Source organism: Cebus imitator, unplaced genomic scaffold (assembly GCF_001604975.1).
Source record: "Cebus imitator isolate Cc_AM_T3 unplaced genomic scaffold, Cebus_imitator-1.0 Scaffold195, whole genome shotgun sequence".
Classification (NCBI taxonomy): domain Eukaryota; kingdom Metazoa; phylum Chordata; class Mammalia; order Primates; family Cebidae; genus Cebus; species Cebus imitator.
The window spans coordinates 3,409,138-3,426,132 of record NW_016107510.1 but is presented as its reverse complement, the minus strand read 5'-3'; the positions used below and the strand labels follow the sequence as shown (position 1 = coordinate 3,426,132).

General features: G+C 33.6%; 1 protein-coding gene across 6 annotated transcripts in view; it reads left to right on the top strand.

The window, feature by feature from the left end:
• IMMP1L (inner mitochondrial membrane peptidase subunit 1) overlaps positions 1–16,995 on the top strand; it is a 68,840-nt gene that overhangs the window by 36,061 nt on the left and 15,784 nt on the right. For 4 of the 6 annotated variants that reach the window (XM_017547107.2, XM_017547106.2, XM_017547108.2 and 1 more), the window contains exons 3-5: positions 2,236–2,369; positions 4,812–4,900; positions 8,950–9,076. In XM_017547107.2, coding sequence (XP_017402596.1) covers positions 2,265–2,369; positions 4,812–4,900; positions 8,950–9,076 — 321 coding nt within the window. In that variant the 5' untranslated portion in view covers positions 2,236–2,264. Of the gene's footprint in view, positions 1–2,235; positions 2,370–4,811; positions 4,901–6,165; positions 6,221–8,949; positions 9,077–16,995 lie in introns of all 6 variants that reach the window. The other 2 variants (XM_017547110.2, XM_017547109.2) reach the window with 1 other exon arrangement.

The window sequence follows — 16,995 nt, the reverse complement described above, 5'->3', positions numbered from 1 at the left end:
TGTTCAATATTGCTTTGGTTATTTTGGGTCTTTTGTGGTTCTGTATGAATTTTAGGATTGTTTTCTAATTCTGTGAAAAATGACTTTGGTATATTGATAGGGATTACATTGAATCTTTAGATCACATTGGGTTGTGTGGTCATTTTAACAATATTAATTCTTCCAATTCATGAGTATGGGCTATTTTTATTTTTTGTGTCCTCTTCAATTCTTTAATCAGTGTTTTTATAGTTTTCATTGTAGGGGTCTTTCACCTTCTTGGGTAAATTTATTCCTAGATATATTTTAAATATTTTATAGCTATTTTAAATGGGATTGCTTTATTGATCCCATTGATTTCTTATTCAGCTAGATCATTCTTGGTGTATAAAGTACTACTAATTTTTGCATCCTAACTTTGTATCCTGCAACTTTCCTGAATTCATTTATCAGTTCTAAAAGTATTTTTGGTGAAGTCCTTGGGTTTTTCTATATATAAGATCATGACATCCATAACGAGGATAGTGACTTCCTCTTTTCTAATTCAGATGCCCTTTATTCCTTTATTTTGCCTAATTGCTATGGCTGGGACTTCCATTAGTATGTTGAATAACAGTGGTGGAAGTAAGTATTTGTGTCTTGTTCCAGATCTTAGAGGACAGACTTTCAGCTTTTCCCCCGTTAAGTATGATATTAGCTGTGGGTTTGTCATATATTGCCTTTTATTGTTTTGAGATATGTTTCTTCTTTGCCTAATTTCCTGAGAGTTTGTATCATGAAGTGATGCTGAAATTTATCAAATGCTTTTTCTGCATCTATTGAGATCATTGTATGGGTTTTGTTCTTTATTCTATATCACAGTGATTGACTGGCATGTGTTGAACCATCCTTGCATGCCTGGGATAAATCCCACCTGATCAGGGAGTATTATCTCTTTAATGTGTTGTTGGGTTCAGTTTGCTAGTATTTTGTTGACAACTTTTGCCTCTGAGTTCACTGGGGATTTTGGCATGTAGTTGCTCTTTTGGTGTGTCTGGTTTGGGCATTAGGCCAATGCTGACCTGGTAGAATGAATTAGGAAGAATTCTCTCAACTTCCAGTTTTTTAGAATAGTTTGAGACGAATTGGTGTTAGTTCTTTTTTATATGTTTGGTAGAATTCAGAGGTAAAGTCATCTGATGCTGGGCTTTTCTTTGTTGGGAGACTTTTTATTACTGGTTCCATCCTTTACCAACTTTGTGATGATAATAAGCAAGTTACTTTACTACTCTTAGGCTTTTTATTTTCTTATCTATAAATTGAGGATGGTAATAATATCTATCTTACACAGGTATTACATGTAAAGCTTGACATGTTAAGCAGATGTTACATATTATTATTGATGTATTTTAATAAATTTGAGAATAGAATAATGTAGCATAGGCCTAATAGCCAACTAAGAGTTAGGCTATTAGTTGAGAAATGCACGATACATAGTTGTAACAGTTAAATAGGAAAGGACAGATACTTTATAGAGTTAAATAGGAAAGGACAGAAACATTATAGATGAAGATTTTAAAATTTTATATAGCTTTAAAAAAATCTTGAAATGGTTTTTTATGCTGTTATTTCATAGTATTTATGTGTTCCTTTTGTTACGTCAATAGTTAATAGCTCACAAATGAATGTAACTTTATAATTTATAAAGTACTTTGACATATGTTGCTAAATTTGATTCTAAGAATCATTCTGAGGTATTATTTCTACTAGGCTCCAGAAAGGTTAAGCAATTTGTTGAAGATTATATAAGTTAGTAAAATAATCAGTGTGAAACTTGAATCCCCATATACCCATTCTAGTGATTTCTCCATTATTTCCTATTACATGGCAAGAAAAATACATAGCAAGGAACAAATGTGAAAAACTGCTATTAGTCCTTTGAAAGAGTTAGTATCTTTTTTTAAGCATCAGCCTTATAGAAGAAATAAGCAAGACATGAAAGGGGAAAGACTAGTTCAGAATCTACTAATTATATAATTCATATATAGACCCAGTGACATTTGAATATAAACTTTGATAAATCAAAATCTTTAGTGGCTATCATTTGCCATTTAAAATATCATTAGTAGAACTGATAATAAACTCTTGCTTTCTTGCACCAAATTGTATTAGGCACTTACTACATTTGGGATGATTGTAAAATATTTTACAATAGAACTATTTCTTAAGTGATTTTAAATAGTATTGATCATGAAACTTTTTGAAATTTACCATCAGGCCAATGGTGGCAGAGTCTACATAGAACTATGCTTCGTGGTGTTCTGGGGAAAACGTTTCGACTTGTTGGCTATACTATTCAGTATGGCTGTATAGCTCATTGTGCTTTTGAATACGTTGGTGGTGTTGTCATGGTAAGTTTTTATGTTCAAGAATATTCATCCTAAATATATACTTTTTTTCGAATAGAAGGAAAATGTGTTTTTCCTTTTATGTTAGTTGAAGTTATTAATGAATAAAATGTGAAAGTTAAAACATAAATTTTTCTATATATTGGGACAATAAGAGAGCATGTTTGAACTAGCACTGATATAAGGTATAAGGACCATTACTTAAATGTTTTCTGTATTCTGTTTCTAATGGGCGCAAAAGGTCCTTTTGAATAGTATACAAATAATAGTTGTTACCATTTATTGAATCCTATTTACTGTGTTTCAGGATATGTTTGATGTTTTACACTTATTAACTCATTTAATCTTTTACACTTCTGTGAGATACTTATAAGTAATCCATTATACACATGAGGAAGTGAACTGAGAAAGCTTAAGTAATTTACTTGTTCCCAGGTCCCACAGTTAGTAAGTAGGAGACTTGAAATTTCAACACATATTAGTCCAGCTTTCAAAATTACACCTCATAACCACAATGTTTAACTATAATTAAAACAAATCTAATTATATAAGACAGATTATTAATCTAATTAAGACTGATTATTCTGCCTAATGTCTATATTAAAATGTTAAAGCTGCTTCCTATCCCCAACTAATACTTTTTCTTAACATTGTATCAGGAAACTACAAACCATGGCTGTTGATTCAAGCCTTTTGCCATGTAAATGAAAGAATAAGTTGATTGACCAGCCAGTCAATAGTTTTTTAATTATTACTGTTTTTTTTTTAAATTAGGTTTACTTTATTAGATTAATAGTCTTAACCTCAAGTTAAGCTGGAAATGTATATATTTAACTGAACCTTCCCTTCTTTTTTTTCTTTTTTGTTTTTTCGAGATGGTTGCACTCTATTGCCTGGGCTGGAGTGGAATGGTGTGATCTCAGTTCACTGCAGCCTCCGCCTCCCAGCCTCAAACAATTCTCGTGCCTCGATCTCCTGAATAGCTGAGACTACAGGCATGCATCATTACGCCTGGCTAATTTTTGTATTTTTAGTAGTGTTGGGGTTTCACCATGTTGGCCAGGTTGATCATGAACTCCTGGCCTCAAGTGATCTGCCCACCTCAGCCTCGCAAAGTTCTGGGATTACAGGTATGAGCCACCGCACCTGGCCGAAACTTATCTTCCTGATTTTTTTGTAAGTTAGATTGGTACTTCCAAAGGTAGCAAACAGACTTTCATTGTGTTTCTTGTTATTTCTGCCTGAGTAGGAACTTTTGAGTAAAAAGTTTTATTTACAAATAAATAGAGACTGTTGTATTTAGATTTTTAAGTGGCTATGATAATTTTTTCCAATTCTAAGGTAGAGGTTGAGTATCCCATATCTGAAATGCTTGGGACCAGAAGTGTTATGGATTTTAGATTTTTTTTGGATTTTGGAATATTTGTATTCATAATGAGATATTTTTGGGATGGGTCCTAAGTCTCAACACAAAATTCATTTATATTTCATATGTACCTTGTGTGCATAGCCTGAAGGTAATGTTATACAATATTTGAAAGAATTTTGTACATGAAACAAAAATTTGGACTGTATTTTGGCTGTGACACATCACATGGAGTCAGATATGGAATTTACCATTTATAGCATCATGTAGACACTCAGAACATTTTAGATTTTAGAGCATTTAAGATTTCAGGCTTTTTATTAGGGGTGCTCAACCTGTATATATCAAGAGTATTGTTTTGAGACATACAAACAGGAAAATCTTTGATTGCTTCATTGTAAAGATGGGGGTCTCTCTAGGTTGCCAGGTCTGGTCTTGAACTCCTGGCTTCAAGTGATTCTTCCGAAATTTTGGGATTACATGTGTGAGCCACCATACCTGGCCATGAAAATCTTTAAAGTCCATCTCATCATGCCAATTATTTTTCGGAAGAAAATTTAAGTTGCAGCCCCAGAAATGAGTAAGTAATTCTCTTGGAAGAGGAAGATGGGCATAAACTCATTGAGAAAAGTATAATACCATTTAATAAGTTATCATGTTCACTGGACCATATCTGATAATAAGAAGAAAATGAATCCCCTCATTTATTCAGCCAATATGTATGGTTTATCAGTTTTGTACCAAACAGTTATATAGCTGGGAACATCAGAGAGAAGATCTCTGCCCTCATGGAACTGACATTCTATAGGGTGCCTAAATTTGGAAACATTGGTAATGTTATTTTATTCAGGCATTATAATGTAAAATCAATAAACCATTTATTCTGTGTTTGTCTATGTTTTCAGACTTATTGGTTACTCTGGAGTTGAACTTATTTGAGAACTGGCTAATTTTTATGAATCATCCCCTAAGCTTTAAGAACATTTGCTTGATTTTCTTTCTTTTAAGCCTGTTCAAATGATTTATGTTAAATTTAAAAGAGATTTTGAACTCAGATTACAAATTGCCTCTCTTTTCAGTGTTCTGGACCATCAATGGAGCCTACAATTCAAAATTCAGATATTGTCTTTGCAGAAAACCTTAGTCGACATTTTTATGGTATCCAAAGGTAAATTCCAGTCATGGATATATTAAATTTACAGTGAAAATACACATACACATGATGCCTTTTCTGCAGTTCCTTAAGTTTATCTTTAAAAACTCTTTCATAAATAACCATATTAATGACCAGCTTGATAAAATTTTGAGTCAAATATTTTCTTTCAGTTTGAGAAATGGTTAATAGTTTCTCAAACATGTACAATCTCTTGGGTCATTGTATTTCTTGTATCATTGTAAAAACTAATTAGCAGTCCCTTACAATATGCGTGTGAGCTTACTTGACTTTATTTTCTTGGGTTTTAGAATGTTTTGAGTTAAGCATTAGGAACTTAGGGATTACATTACATATCCAATGTTTTTGTTCTTTAATTTTAAAAATAATCCTGTAGTTCTATTGATTGCTGTCTTACTTATTCTCTGCATACGGCCTATGATGAGCATTTGATGATTTTAATTTTTTAAAAAAATTTCTGATACACATTTTTTGAGATGGGGTCTTGCTTTGGCTTCCAGACTGGAGCGTAGTGGTATGATCTCAGTTCCCTGCAGCCTCAATCTCCTGGGCTCCAGTGACCCTCCCCCTCAGCCTGCCAAGTAGCTGTGACTACACGTGTATACCACTGCGCCCAGCTAATTTTTGTAGTTTTTGTAGAGACTGAGTTTTGCCATTTTGCCCAAGCTGGTCTCGAACACCTGAGCTCAAGCAATCAATCGACTCACCTCAGCCTCCCAAAGTGTTGGTATTACAGGTGTGAGCCACTGTGCCCAGCCCATTTGATGATTTTTAGATTGCATTATTGTATATGGCTGACAACCAGGAATTTTATATATTATGAGTCTCCTGATTAATTATATTAAGTTGAATACTTCCTGGGCAAATACTGTTTGTCACTAAACCTTTTAAAATCCTATTTCAAATGGTGGTTCCAATCCTGGTGATACCCATTATTCTAATTAACTCCATGAGAATGATTTCTTCCAAATGAATGTCAAGTATTAATAATTTAATATATTTTCTAAAGAGCACCTCTCTGACATCCTAAAATTTTGAGTCCATTTGTTTTTTATAATTCTGAAAATATGCCAGCTTTCATTTCAGTAAACTACAAATTTGATTCCCTTGAGCTAGTATTTAGTTTATGGCATAATAACTAGGTTTAGGCACTTCTTTTTCACTATTCACCTTTGCTGTACCTGTTTCACATTATTAAAAATCATGAAGAATAGTGTATAAACTGTTCTTCACATTTACTGATCTTTCACCAGCCTTAGATTCTGCAGATAGAAACTCTCTTGGTCAAGCTATATGGTTTGGCATGCTCCGTAGGTAATTCTTCTTCAAATCTTTTACCCATATAACTTCTAGATACTTAATTGTAGATACAGAATTTATAAAATAAAAACTTATATAATAGGTGTGTGTTGCTCCCTTTTCTTTTTAACTTATGTCAAATTATCCTTACATAGCCTTTGAATTAACTGGAGACCTAGTCTCACTGTAGCATGAAGACAAGCTTCGTGTTCCATGCCAGTGACTTTCGATATTCACAATAATATTTGGGCGTCCTGAATGAGGAGCTGAACCTGTTGGCTGAATAGTTTTTGAATACCGAGCTGGATAGTTTTAATTTTTTAAAAAATTACTCATTGTATTCAGATAAGGGAAACAACTACATTCAGTAAATGAATTCACAATCTTTGAAGATATCATTATGCACTCTATTCATCCAGATTTCAGGACAGCTCAAAATCTGGCATTTATGAGATATACAAAAGTAACCTTTAGACCCAAGATAGCCAGCTGGTAACTTCTACTTTAAAAATATTACTGTCCTGAGTATTCTCTTTCTTTTACCTGCAGCATAGAATTCAAGATTTTAGGGGAGTCTTTGACCCTGGCAAGGGGTCCTATGTTGTTGGCTGCCTGTTTCTAAATGTAAAATAACCTTCCATTTAGGCAAGAATAAAAGTTTGCATATCTAGTATCTAAAGCACATGGATTTCTCTTCAGTCAACTGCACAGAACACTCAACCTTGAGACAGTCAAATTTTTACTACTACTTACTCTTTAAACAAATGGTAGTAAGCACCTAATTTATAAGATGTACTATGCATTACAGAGAATGTTAAGATTAATGAGATGTTGACACTGGTTTTCAAAAGCTTACTGTGCAGTAGAATAATAAGGATGTTTATAAATATAAATGAGAAAATTTTTAATAAGCTTCCTTTTAAAACTATTTGAAGGAGTTAAGAATCCAAGGGCTATCTTTTGATCTGAACACTATACATGTATCTAGTTAGACTACCGGAAATATAGTTTATATGCTATGAAACAGCATGATTGAATTATGATTTCTGTGTTGCCATTCAAGTACAAAGTTTGTTTTAAGGGTCATATTGATTATTTGATCAAATAACTTAAGCTTCATTAAACACCCATGGAAAAAGTCTCTTCCTCCAAAGCTATCCAAAATCAACTTTGATGGTGTGTTAACAATCTTTGCAAATTTGTTTATCTGAACAGATCCACTGACATGGTTGTAGTTGGTTAGAAACAAAATAGTTTATTCTGTTTTCAAAAAAAAGGCAATACTACGTTTCCTCCAAATTGCAGAATTTAATGATTTGCTACCTTTCAACTCTTACCAAGAATAGCCTCAAGAAATCATCATTGTAAATACTGTTTCTGCATTTTCTGTAAATTTTCTGACAAAGATGGTATCTTATTCTAACATAAAAATGCTTCTTGTGAATTTCTCTTTGATTTAGTTATTAGGGAAAATTTTGTCTTGCCTCCCAAAATAAATGTTATTTTAAAATTAATGATTTCCATGTAACTGGTCTTAATTTCTTCTGTCTTGGCTCCCAAAGTGTTTAGAACCCCTTTTAATGCTTCTATAGAGCAGTTATTAGGTTTCAGATCTCATCATCATTTTCCTTTTATTTTTATGGCTTTTAATATTATTTTGACATATGCATGTTTTATTATAAGTAACATTAAACTATTTCTGGAACTTGGTACAATTAATAAGCAAATATGTTAAATCCTTTTAAACATGTGTGTTAGTCAACAGAATTCACATATTGCTCGTTTTATGCAGAAATAGCATTGTGTTCTGTTTGACTGTGGCCATTGGTCCTACATTCTTTGTCTCCCTCCTTTCTACTTTTAAGGATCTTTCTTATTTTTTATTACCAGATAGATTGTCACTCCTTGTATAAATCATGTCTTCTGTTTGCAATCAGATCTTTATTGGTTTTATAGGTTTGAGATCTCATTTTATTTTTCAGAGTGTATGTTTGGGCAGCCTTTAGCATTTTATTTTGTTGTATCTTTTGATTTTTTCTCAAATATAAGTTCTTTTGGCTGTACTATAAATTATGTGGGTTATAGGACTTAAATGCTATCATTTCTCAATTATTTGAGCTCTAGGGAAACACGGATGATGTTTTTACCTTTTTAGGTATGCTCTAGAATCAATCAGTGCTACTGGCTGGACAGCAAAATTTATTTACTTAATTTGTTGGTATTTATATGGAATTGTTTGGAGGTTTTTGTTTTTTTTTTTTTTGGAGACAGTCTCAGTCTGTTGCTTAGGGTAGCAAGATCACAGCTCACTGTAGCTATGAACTTCTGGCTTCAAGCAGTCCTCTTGCCTTAGCCTCCAAAGCACTGGGATTATAGTTGTGAGCCACTGTACCCGGCCTATATAGAATTTATTTTCCACAGTTTTGGTTCTAAGAATTTGGACACAGGAGTAAAGCATAATGGATACAATGCAAAAAGATAATTCTTGTAGAATTATCTGAAAGTTTAGAGTCTTCTCTAAAGCTTCTCTATAGCTTTTTCATCACTCTTATTGTTGGATTCTCACCTAAAGTAGTCAGTCACAAAGGTTCTCAAAGCCAGTAAATGTATCAAAGAGTCAGTATATGAGAGGATAAAGGGTATGGCTTTGTTCAAGTTGCCTTATAAAAGTATTAAAGCAGGGGCATGCATGTGTTTATGCGTAATAAATAATACTGATATTTCTTTGACTTTTTCCCCCTCAGAGGTGACATTGTGATTGCAAAAAGCCCAAGTGATCCAAAATCAAATATTTGTAAAAGAGTAATTGGTTTGGAAGGAGACAAAATCCTCACCACTAGTCCATCAAATTTCTTTAAAAGCCATAGTTATGTAAGTAATATTTCAATTATGTTATTCTTTGGTGTCATAATTGATTAACAGTAACTGCTGACAAAAGAAAGTAATGATTACTCATATTTCAAATGTAGGAAAAAATGCATCCAGTAGAATTTTAATATGTTTATATCAAGAACAATTCAGCTATTATATTTCATATATTTTAGTTACCTTCAAAACCCTACATAAACATCTTAGTAATATTATTACAGACAAGATTTACCAGTGGATGCTAAAATTATTGGGCAAAGGTTTGAGGAGAAATAGAATTTATGCATAATCTTTTTTTTTTTTTTTTTTTTTTTTTTTGAGATGGAGTTTCACTCTAGTTGTCCAGTCTGGAATGCAATGGCGGAATCTCGATTCACTGCAACCTCTCCCTCCTGGGTTCAAGCAGTTCTCCTGCATCAGCCTCCCGTGTAGCTGGGATCACAGGCATGTGCTACCACGCCTGGCTAATTTTGTATTGTTAGTAGAGACGGGGTTTCTCCATGTTGGTCAGGCTGGTCTTGAACTCTGGACCTCAGATGATCCACCCGCCTCAGCCTCCCAAAGCGCTGGGATTACAGAAATGAGCCACCTCGCCTGGCTTGCATAAACTTAAAGTATCTCTCCTAAGATACTTATTACAAAGGGAAAAATCTCAGAGGTGAAACCTGTCAGGCACCACTTTCACTGAGTTAACTTCATTAGTAACACATCATTATCAATATAATGCAGACTCTGGATTGAAGCACCAAGGACACTTGCAGGAAAAAAATGTTACAGCCTTAGTCTAATCATGAGAAAATGTAAGAGAAACTCAAATTTAGGGTCATTCTACAATGTAACTGACCAGTGCTCTTCAAAAATGTCAAGGTCATGAAAAACATGGAACGATCAAGGGAGTGTTATTGGAGCAGACGAAGGAGATCTGATAGCTAAATGCATTTGGGATCCTAGCTTAGATTGTCCACTGACTATTAGCTGGAAATCTGACAAAATCAAATAAAGCCTATAGTTTTTAACATCGTATTTAAATTTTGAGAATCGAAATTGTATATATATCAAAATCATATACAACAACCTTGCCTTTATAGCTAGAAAAAGTGCAAGGACAGTAAAATGGATGAATGAAGAGTAGATAAAATATATTAGTTCCTTTCACCAATCACATGGCTTCTGTAACAGAGCTTATCTGGAAGAGGTGGCCTTTTGTTTACTCAGCTTATATTCTTACTTTAATAATTATAGCTTAATTTTCTACCTTACTGTAACTCTTCTGTGTCGCTATCAAATTATTGATGCAGCTGTTTGTTAACTAACATTATCTCTGTATTCATCCTCAATGTAAATACATAATTGAATAATTACATTGCCAGTGTAAATTTATTTTGAATCATAATGGCCTCTGATTGCCCTATAAGTAAGTTTGATCAATAGACTGTTAAATAATCAATTATTTATTTACCATCTGTAATCAACTATGGTTCAACTGTACAAGTGTTTTTGATGTTTATTACTACAATGCTAAATACACAGTAATTGTTAGCTTATGGTGATAATAGTGTTAAAGATAGTGTGCTGTCAGGTAACATTTTTCTACCGTTGCTTTCATCATGGACACTGTATCCTCTTCTCCTTAAATAATGTTAGATTTTCCATATAGTTTCACCTTCATATGACTATTAGCATTTCCTGAGATATTCTAGTCACTTCTAAATTGCTGTAGCAACATGTATGTACTTGAAACCAGAAATGGTATCGACAGACAGAACAACAGAACAAATAAATAACATCCTCTAGGTACTTAATACCATACCATTGTTACTGTTGATTTTTTTTTTTTTAAGAGTTATTAGAGGTGGATGTCAGTACAAAAGGATTCAGATAAAGTCTCTGCTAAGTTACCAGAGGATATAACCAGCACTGTAAGCTGTAAATTTTTTAAAGTTCTATTAGAGGATAATATTCTTTGAGTTTTGTTTTTGTTTTTAATTAACACATAATGGTTGTACATTATTTATGGGGAATAGTATGATGTTTCAATATGTATATACATTGTATACAAATGAAATTAGGACATTTAGCATATCTATTACCTCATACATTTTTTGTTTGCTTACAGTGAGAACATTCAAAATCCTCTCTTTCAGCTTTTTTTTTTTTTTTTGACAGAGTCTTGCTCTGTTGCCCAAGCTGGAGTGCAGTGGTACAATCTCAGCTCACTGCAACCTCCTCCTACAGGGCTCAGATGCTTCTCCCACATCGGCCTTCTGAGTTGCTCTTTCACTTGTTTTGAAATATACAATACAATATTGTTAACCGTAATTACCCTACTGTGCAGTAGAACACTAGTAGGGTGTTCTATTACTGAGTTTTTATATGTTTGATAAACGTACAAATTAGATAACATTGCCATTTTGTTCCGGGTATATCCCATTCACTTTTGTTGGACACCTTTGTAAGTTTACAATACATCATTCTAATAATTTTGGTCAGCACTTATTTTATACTTCCTCCATACGTTGAGAATCTTTTCAAAGGTTAACTTATTTAATTATTACAACAGCAACCCAGTGAGGTAGGTAATACTAATATTTTACTGATAGGTAATTTAAAAAAAAGAGGCTAAATAAATTGCCCAATTTCAAACAGTAAGAGGAAGAATGAGGATTGAAACACAAATAGTGGCTTTAGAATCTGTAATCCTCACCATGCCACTACTACTTCTTTCAGAATACCCTCTGCCTATCTATTTCTGTTCCCATCTCATCAAATTATACTTACTGTAAAATGTATTTGTCTTTATTATTTAAAAAAAAAAAAAAACAAAGGGAAGTATTTCTGATCAGGGGCAGTATTGGTTCTGAAAGAGGCCAGCGTTTTTGAGTTTCTCCCTCGCCAGTTTTACTAGGCTGGGTTATTCAAGTCATAAGAATTGTGTAGCTATTACAGAACCACTTTAGCAAATGCATTCTATTAATCAAGGTGATTTATAACAATATTTCTTCCAAGTTTGGAGTGCTTTGAAAAGATAGCCAAAATGTTTGCAGGGTCTACCCTTCTTGTGTGTGTGTCCCTTTTTTCAGCTATCTCAGAAGCACACTGGTGCTATTTTATGAAATGAGTGTTTTCCCCTTACCTCTGCATCCTCTTAGAAAATTCATTCTTGTTTATAAGATGAAGATATTACTATTCATATCTTGATTGAGCTGCTTAATAAAATGAATATTAAAATATGTTTTGAATTCCAGGCAAAAAAAGTTTATTTTTGTATGTAGATGCTTCAGAAAGCAAAGCACTAAATTGTTCATTGGAACCTAGCCTGTAGAGTTTAGCATATCAAAAAAATAGCATTGTTGGTAGATTGGCAGAAAAGAATATAAACAAACCATTGGTTAAGTGATATAGTGATATGGGATCATTTTATTCATTCCAGAGTTCTTTTTTGTTTGTTTTCCATTCCAGAGTTTTAAAATACCACATAGCAAGCAATCTTATAATTCAGCTTTATGTTTTACTATTAGGTATTTGGAAACTAAGCAGTCCCTATTAAGATGCTATTGCTGTGGGTTTTGCTTATTGTGAGGGTACTGAAGCCAATAATTCTTTCCTGGGGTTATGAACTGAGCACTGGCTACTGTAGGGATATGAGATTAATTTGTGACTCTCAAAAGAAACAAATTGTCATGACCTCAAACATCTTGAGTACCTTGCCTTTCTGTGTATGCTGCAGGAATTTCTCAGTTGCCTGCCAGAAGCCACTACTTTATCAGAAAAAATAATTTAGTTGGAAGTAGTAGCATGTAGCAAATAAGAAATAAACAGAATGAATTGGCATTCTCATATCAGTTTGCACAGCAGGCAAAATGCAAAGTAAACCTCTAATTTAGTCTTCAATCCCTTAGGGAATATAGGGCGAGGGCTCAGAAATACACTAAAATTTTGTTAGAAAGCCAATTAAGAAGAAAAGTACTTCATAATGTTTATTAGGATAATATTGTGTGATAATCCAGGACTATGCTTTTAATCCATGGGGTAATTGGAATAGTTAGGCATTTTGAAATACAGTAAATTCTTATCAACAAACACGTTATAAAATCTACAACTAAACAAACTCCCTCAATACCACATCCTCCTATAGGGAAGAGTTGTCTGTAGTTACTCCACTCTGAGCTTCCTATTATTTTTTTGAACTCATTCCACTTAGGCTTTGGTCTCTACCACTTCATTTATGGTTTTTGTCAAAGTCCCCAGTGACTTCTTTTGTCGCTCCAGTGATCAACTCTCAGTCCTCATCATACTTAACCTATTGTTAGTATTTGAAATAATTATTCTCAAAACCTGTTGTCACTTTTTTAGAACACTGCTCTTTCTAGGTTTTTTCCCTATCTTTCTGACTGCTGCTTCTGAATTTACTTTATTGGTTCCTCCTATCTAAACATTGGAATGTTTTTCAAATCTTGGAGTTAACTAAAGGTTCATATTTTAAATTTCTGTTGTTTCTATACACTTACACTTTAGCTGACCTCATCCTGTCTCATGGTTTTAAGTACTGTACTTTTAAATTTACTCTCAAATCTATATCAACTATAACCTTTTCCCTGAACTCCAGAATCATGTCTGTCTAATATCTTCACTTCAATGAATAATGGTCATCTCAAACTTACTGTATCCAAAACTAAAATCCTGATTTTCTTTCCCAAACTGGCTCCTTCTGTACACTTTCCAATCATAGTAAAGAATTACTCTCTTTCTCTTTCACTCTACATCCCGTCCCTTAGCAAATCATGATTATACGTTTTATATATAATCAGAATCAAACCACACTTTGCCACTGTCACTGCTACCCTCCATTAGTTTGCAAGGTAAACTCGTCTCTCTCATGTCGTTGCAGTAGTTTCTGAACTGCTTTCTTTGCTTATACCCTTCCCCTTTTCTTGGTTCTCTAACCCTTCCATTGATGTTCTCCACACAGCAACTAAGGTAATCCTTTTTGATGATGATGCTTTTTAAAAGCAATGATGTCACTCTTCTGCTCAAAGACTCCAGTGGTTCCCCATCTCATAATAAAAGCCATAGGTCTTATGGTGGCCTGCAACACCCTGCATAATCATTTTCCCTGCTGCATTTCTTGTAATTATTGTCATTGGAACACAATCATGCCCATTCATTTATCTGTTGTCTGTGTTTGCTTTCTTTAAAATGTCAGAGTTGAATAGTTGTGACAGAAACTATATGGCTTGCAACGCCTAGACTATTTCCTGTCTGGTCCTTTACAGAAAAAGTTTGCTCACACCTTGATCTAGAGTATAAGATTCTTGGTGACAGGGACTCATTTTGATCGAAGTTGATTTCCTATCATTTTAACTGTGATTTGGCAGCTATTAGATATTTTTAAAATACTTGAAGGGTAGACAGATCTAGATATATATGAACAGGGTGCTAGTTTCTTTTCTACTTCTACTCATTTTTTCTACTAGTTTCTATTGCAAACTTGCTCCCAAGTAAATGCATGTTATGACTTCTCAGATGTTCCTGGAGCCGACCACACTGCTGAACTGGCCAATCTGTGGTCATTCTAGTCAAATCATAACTTCAAAGCTAAGCTATTTCCATTGGTAAGACTACCTGATCACCTTACACAGTGGCAGGTGAAAATTGTAGAAAATGTTGGAATGTTCCTCTGTGTACCTGGAGAGCAGAGTGCTGATTAAATGTTTCTTTTCCTAAGTAACTTGTATTTAGGACGGCATATTTTTCAGGGCTTTCATTAAGCAGAATAAAAATTCACCAGGCTCTGAATTGACTTATCACCATAGGATATTGAATTTAGTTAAGTTTCTTAAAGTATTAGGGGAATTGAGCTATTCTGGGCTTACCTTATTCTCATTTTGAAGGAAGATTTGTTGACCCTGAAATGCTATGGTGGTTTTATTGCAGTGAAGGCTGTTACTCTTGCAACACTCATTGCCTACTAATTAGGTTGTGTGGCAGTAAGAGTTTCTGCATTTCTGTAGAGATACATGTGCCTTTTTAACATATTTAACTACTATACAGATATTTTCTTCTTTTGGTCCTTTTATTGGTTGACAGCCTAAGAATGGGTAAAATTGTTACCTGGAGTTTATAAATGTCTCCTTTTAGTGTACACTGCTGCTTTTCTCTGGTTGTTCATTGTAAAATGAAGAATCATTTAAAAAATTTCAGTTAAAACCTTATTGAATTTTTGTATCTTAATCATTGTATTGAGAATAGATGTATTAATAGAACATAATTATGGAAATTTCAGTATATTCCTGTGGTTAGTGCATAGCAGTCTTTTGCTATTGTTACAGGAAACAAATCTGTTCTTATTAGAAAAATCATGTTTTTACTTTTATCTGAGGGCTGCCAAAAATATCTGGCTATGTAAAGGTTTTTGGTTGTCTTTGATACCATAGATGTCAGCATTATACACAAAAGGTGAAACATTGTTCACCAAATAATAAGCCACTGCCGTAGCAGAGTGATGGGAGGTGAATAAGGAATGTGGTTATTTCTTATGTTTTTCTTTGTAAATTGTAGAGTATGTTATTACTGGCTTAAATGTAAGAAGTAGAGACAGTTTTACATTTCAGAATGAAATGATTAAATGATCTCAGATGCAGTGGTGGTATAATGTATTAAAAAGAGAACTTGGAAATGTAACAATATGGCAATACCCTTCAAGTATTTTAAAATACTTGAAGAGTAGACAGATCTAGATATATATGAATAGGGTGCTAGTTTCTTTTCTACTTCTACTTATTACAGTATATTAGAAAATATTTAAATAAAACTGATGAACAACCTAAGAAACAATCTTACTAATTAGCATTACAAAATGATCACATTATATAGTTAACATTAATAGTCCTTCAATGCGTACTATATATTTAGGGTATAGTTCGAATCCCTGAATATTCTAAATGCTGTCTTTCTGTTTGTTTAAATGTCATTTCCCTTAGCTAAAAGTCAACCATCTGGTCTTCTATTGCCACTTGCATTATAAACACAAAAAAGTACTTCTCTGTAGAGAGAGGAATCATCAGATTGAAAGGGCTTGTGTATTATAAGCTGCTGATATACTAAATCCTTATGTCATTTAAATAGAAGAACTACCTAATAATGTCACTTATTACAACTAGGGTATCTAAACAAGGGACTTGTTTTTTGCAGACTATAGTGATAAAAACCTGTGCTACACATCCATTTCTCAGCAACGGCTCCTAAGACAATCAATCATGGCATACTGCTAATGCCTTGATTGCAGCTGATGTGGAGGAAATATGTTTACTCTTTTGCTAAAGTGAAGTTCACTGCGGAGGTGACGTGACTTTTTCATCCTATAGCTAACACAATTCTGAAGATAAATTTCACTCATTGTTTACAAGTCTGAAGTGTTTTTGTTCAGATGTCAATACTAAAGAATGATCTTTGAGGCTCGACTTAAGTGTTTTCTGATGTGTTCTCTAAACGTTTTCAGAATAAATTTGAGCTTAGTTTAACAGTAATATGTAGTTTACAAGAATCTTATTTTGTTGTAGTATATTTTATTTTTATATGTTTGAAAAGATGTATATATGACGATCAGCATTTCTACTGAAAGAGTAGCAGGTTGTCCTGAAATTTGTATGTGTTGCTCACCTAGAAATATTTTAACTACTCAAAAGTTAGAAAGTCGGTGCCATTGGTATGAGTCTAGAGAGGCTGGATACAGTTGAATAAAAGGAAAATACTATATGTATTTTTATCTGCAAGTTATCTGGATCTTTAAAGTTGTTCTCTTCTTTAAAGTTGCTTAAAAGTCCTTTGCAAAAATTAAAGACCAAGGCCGGGCACGGTGGCTCACACCTGTAATCCCAGCACTTTGGGAGGCCGAGGCGGGTGGATCACAAGGTCAAGAGATC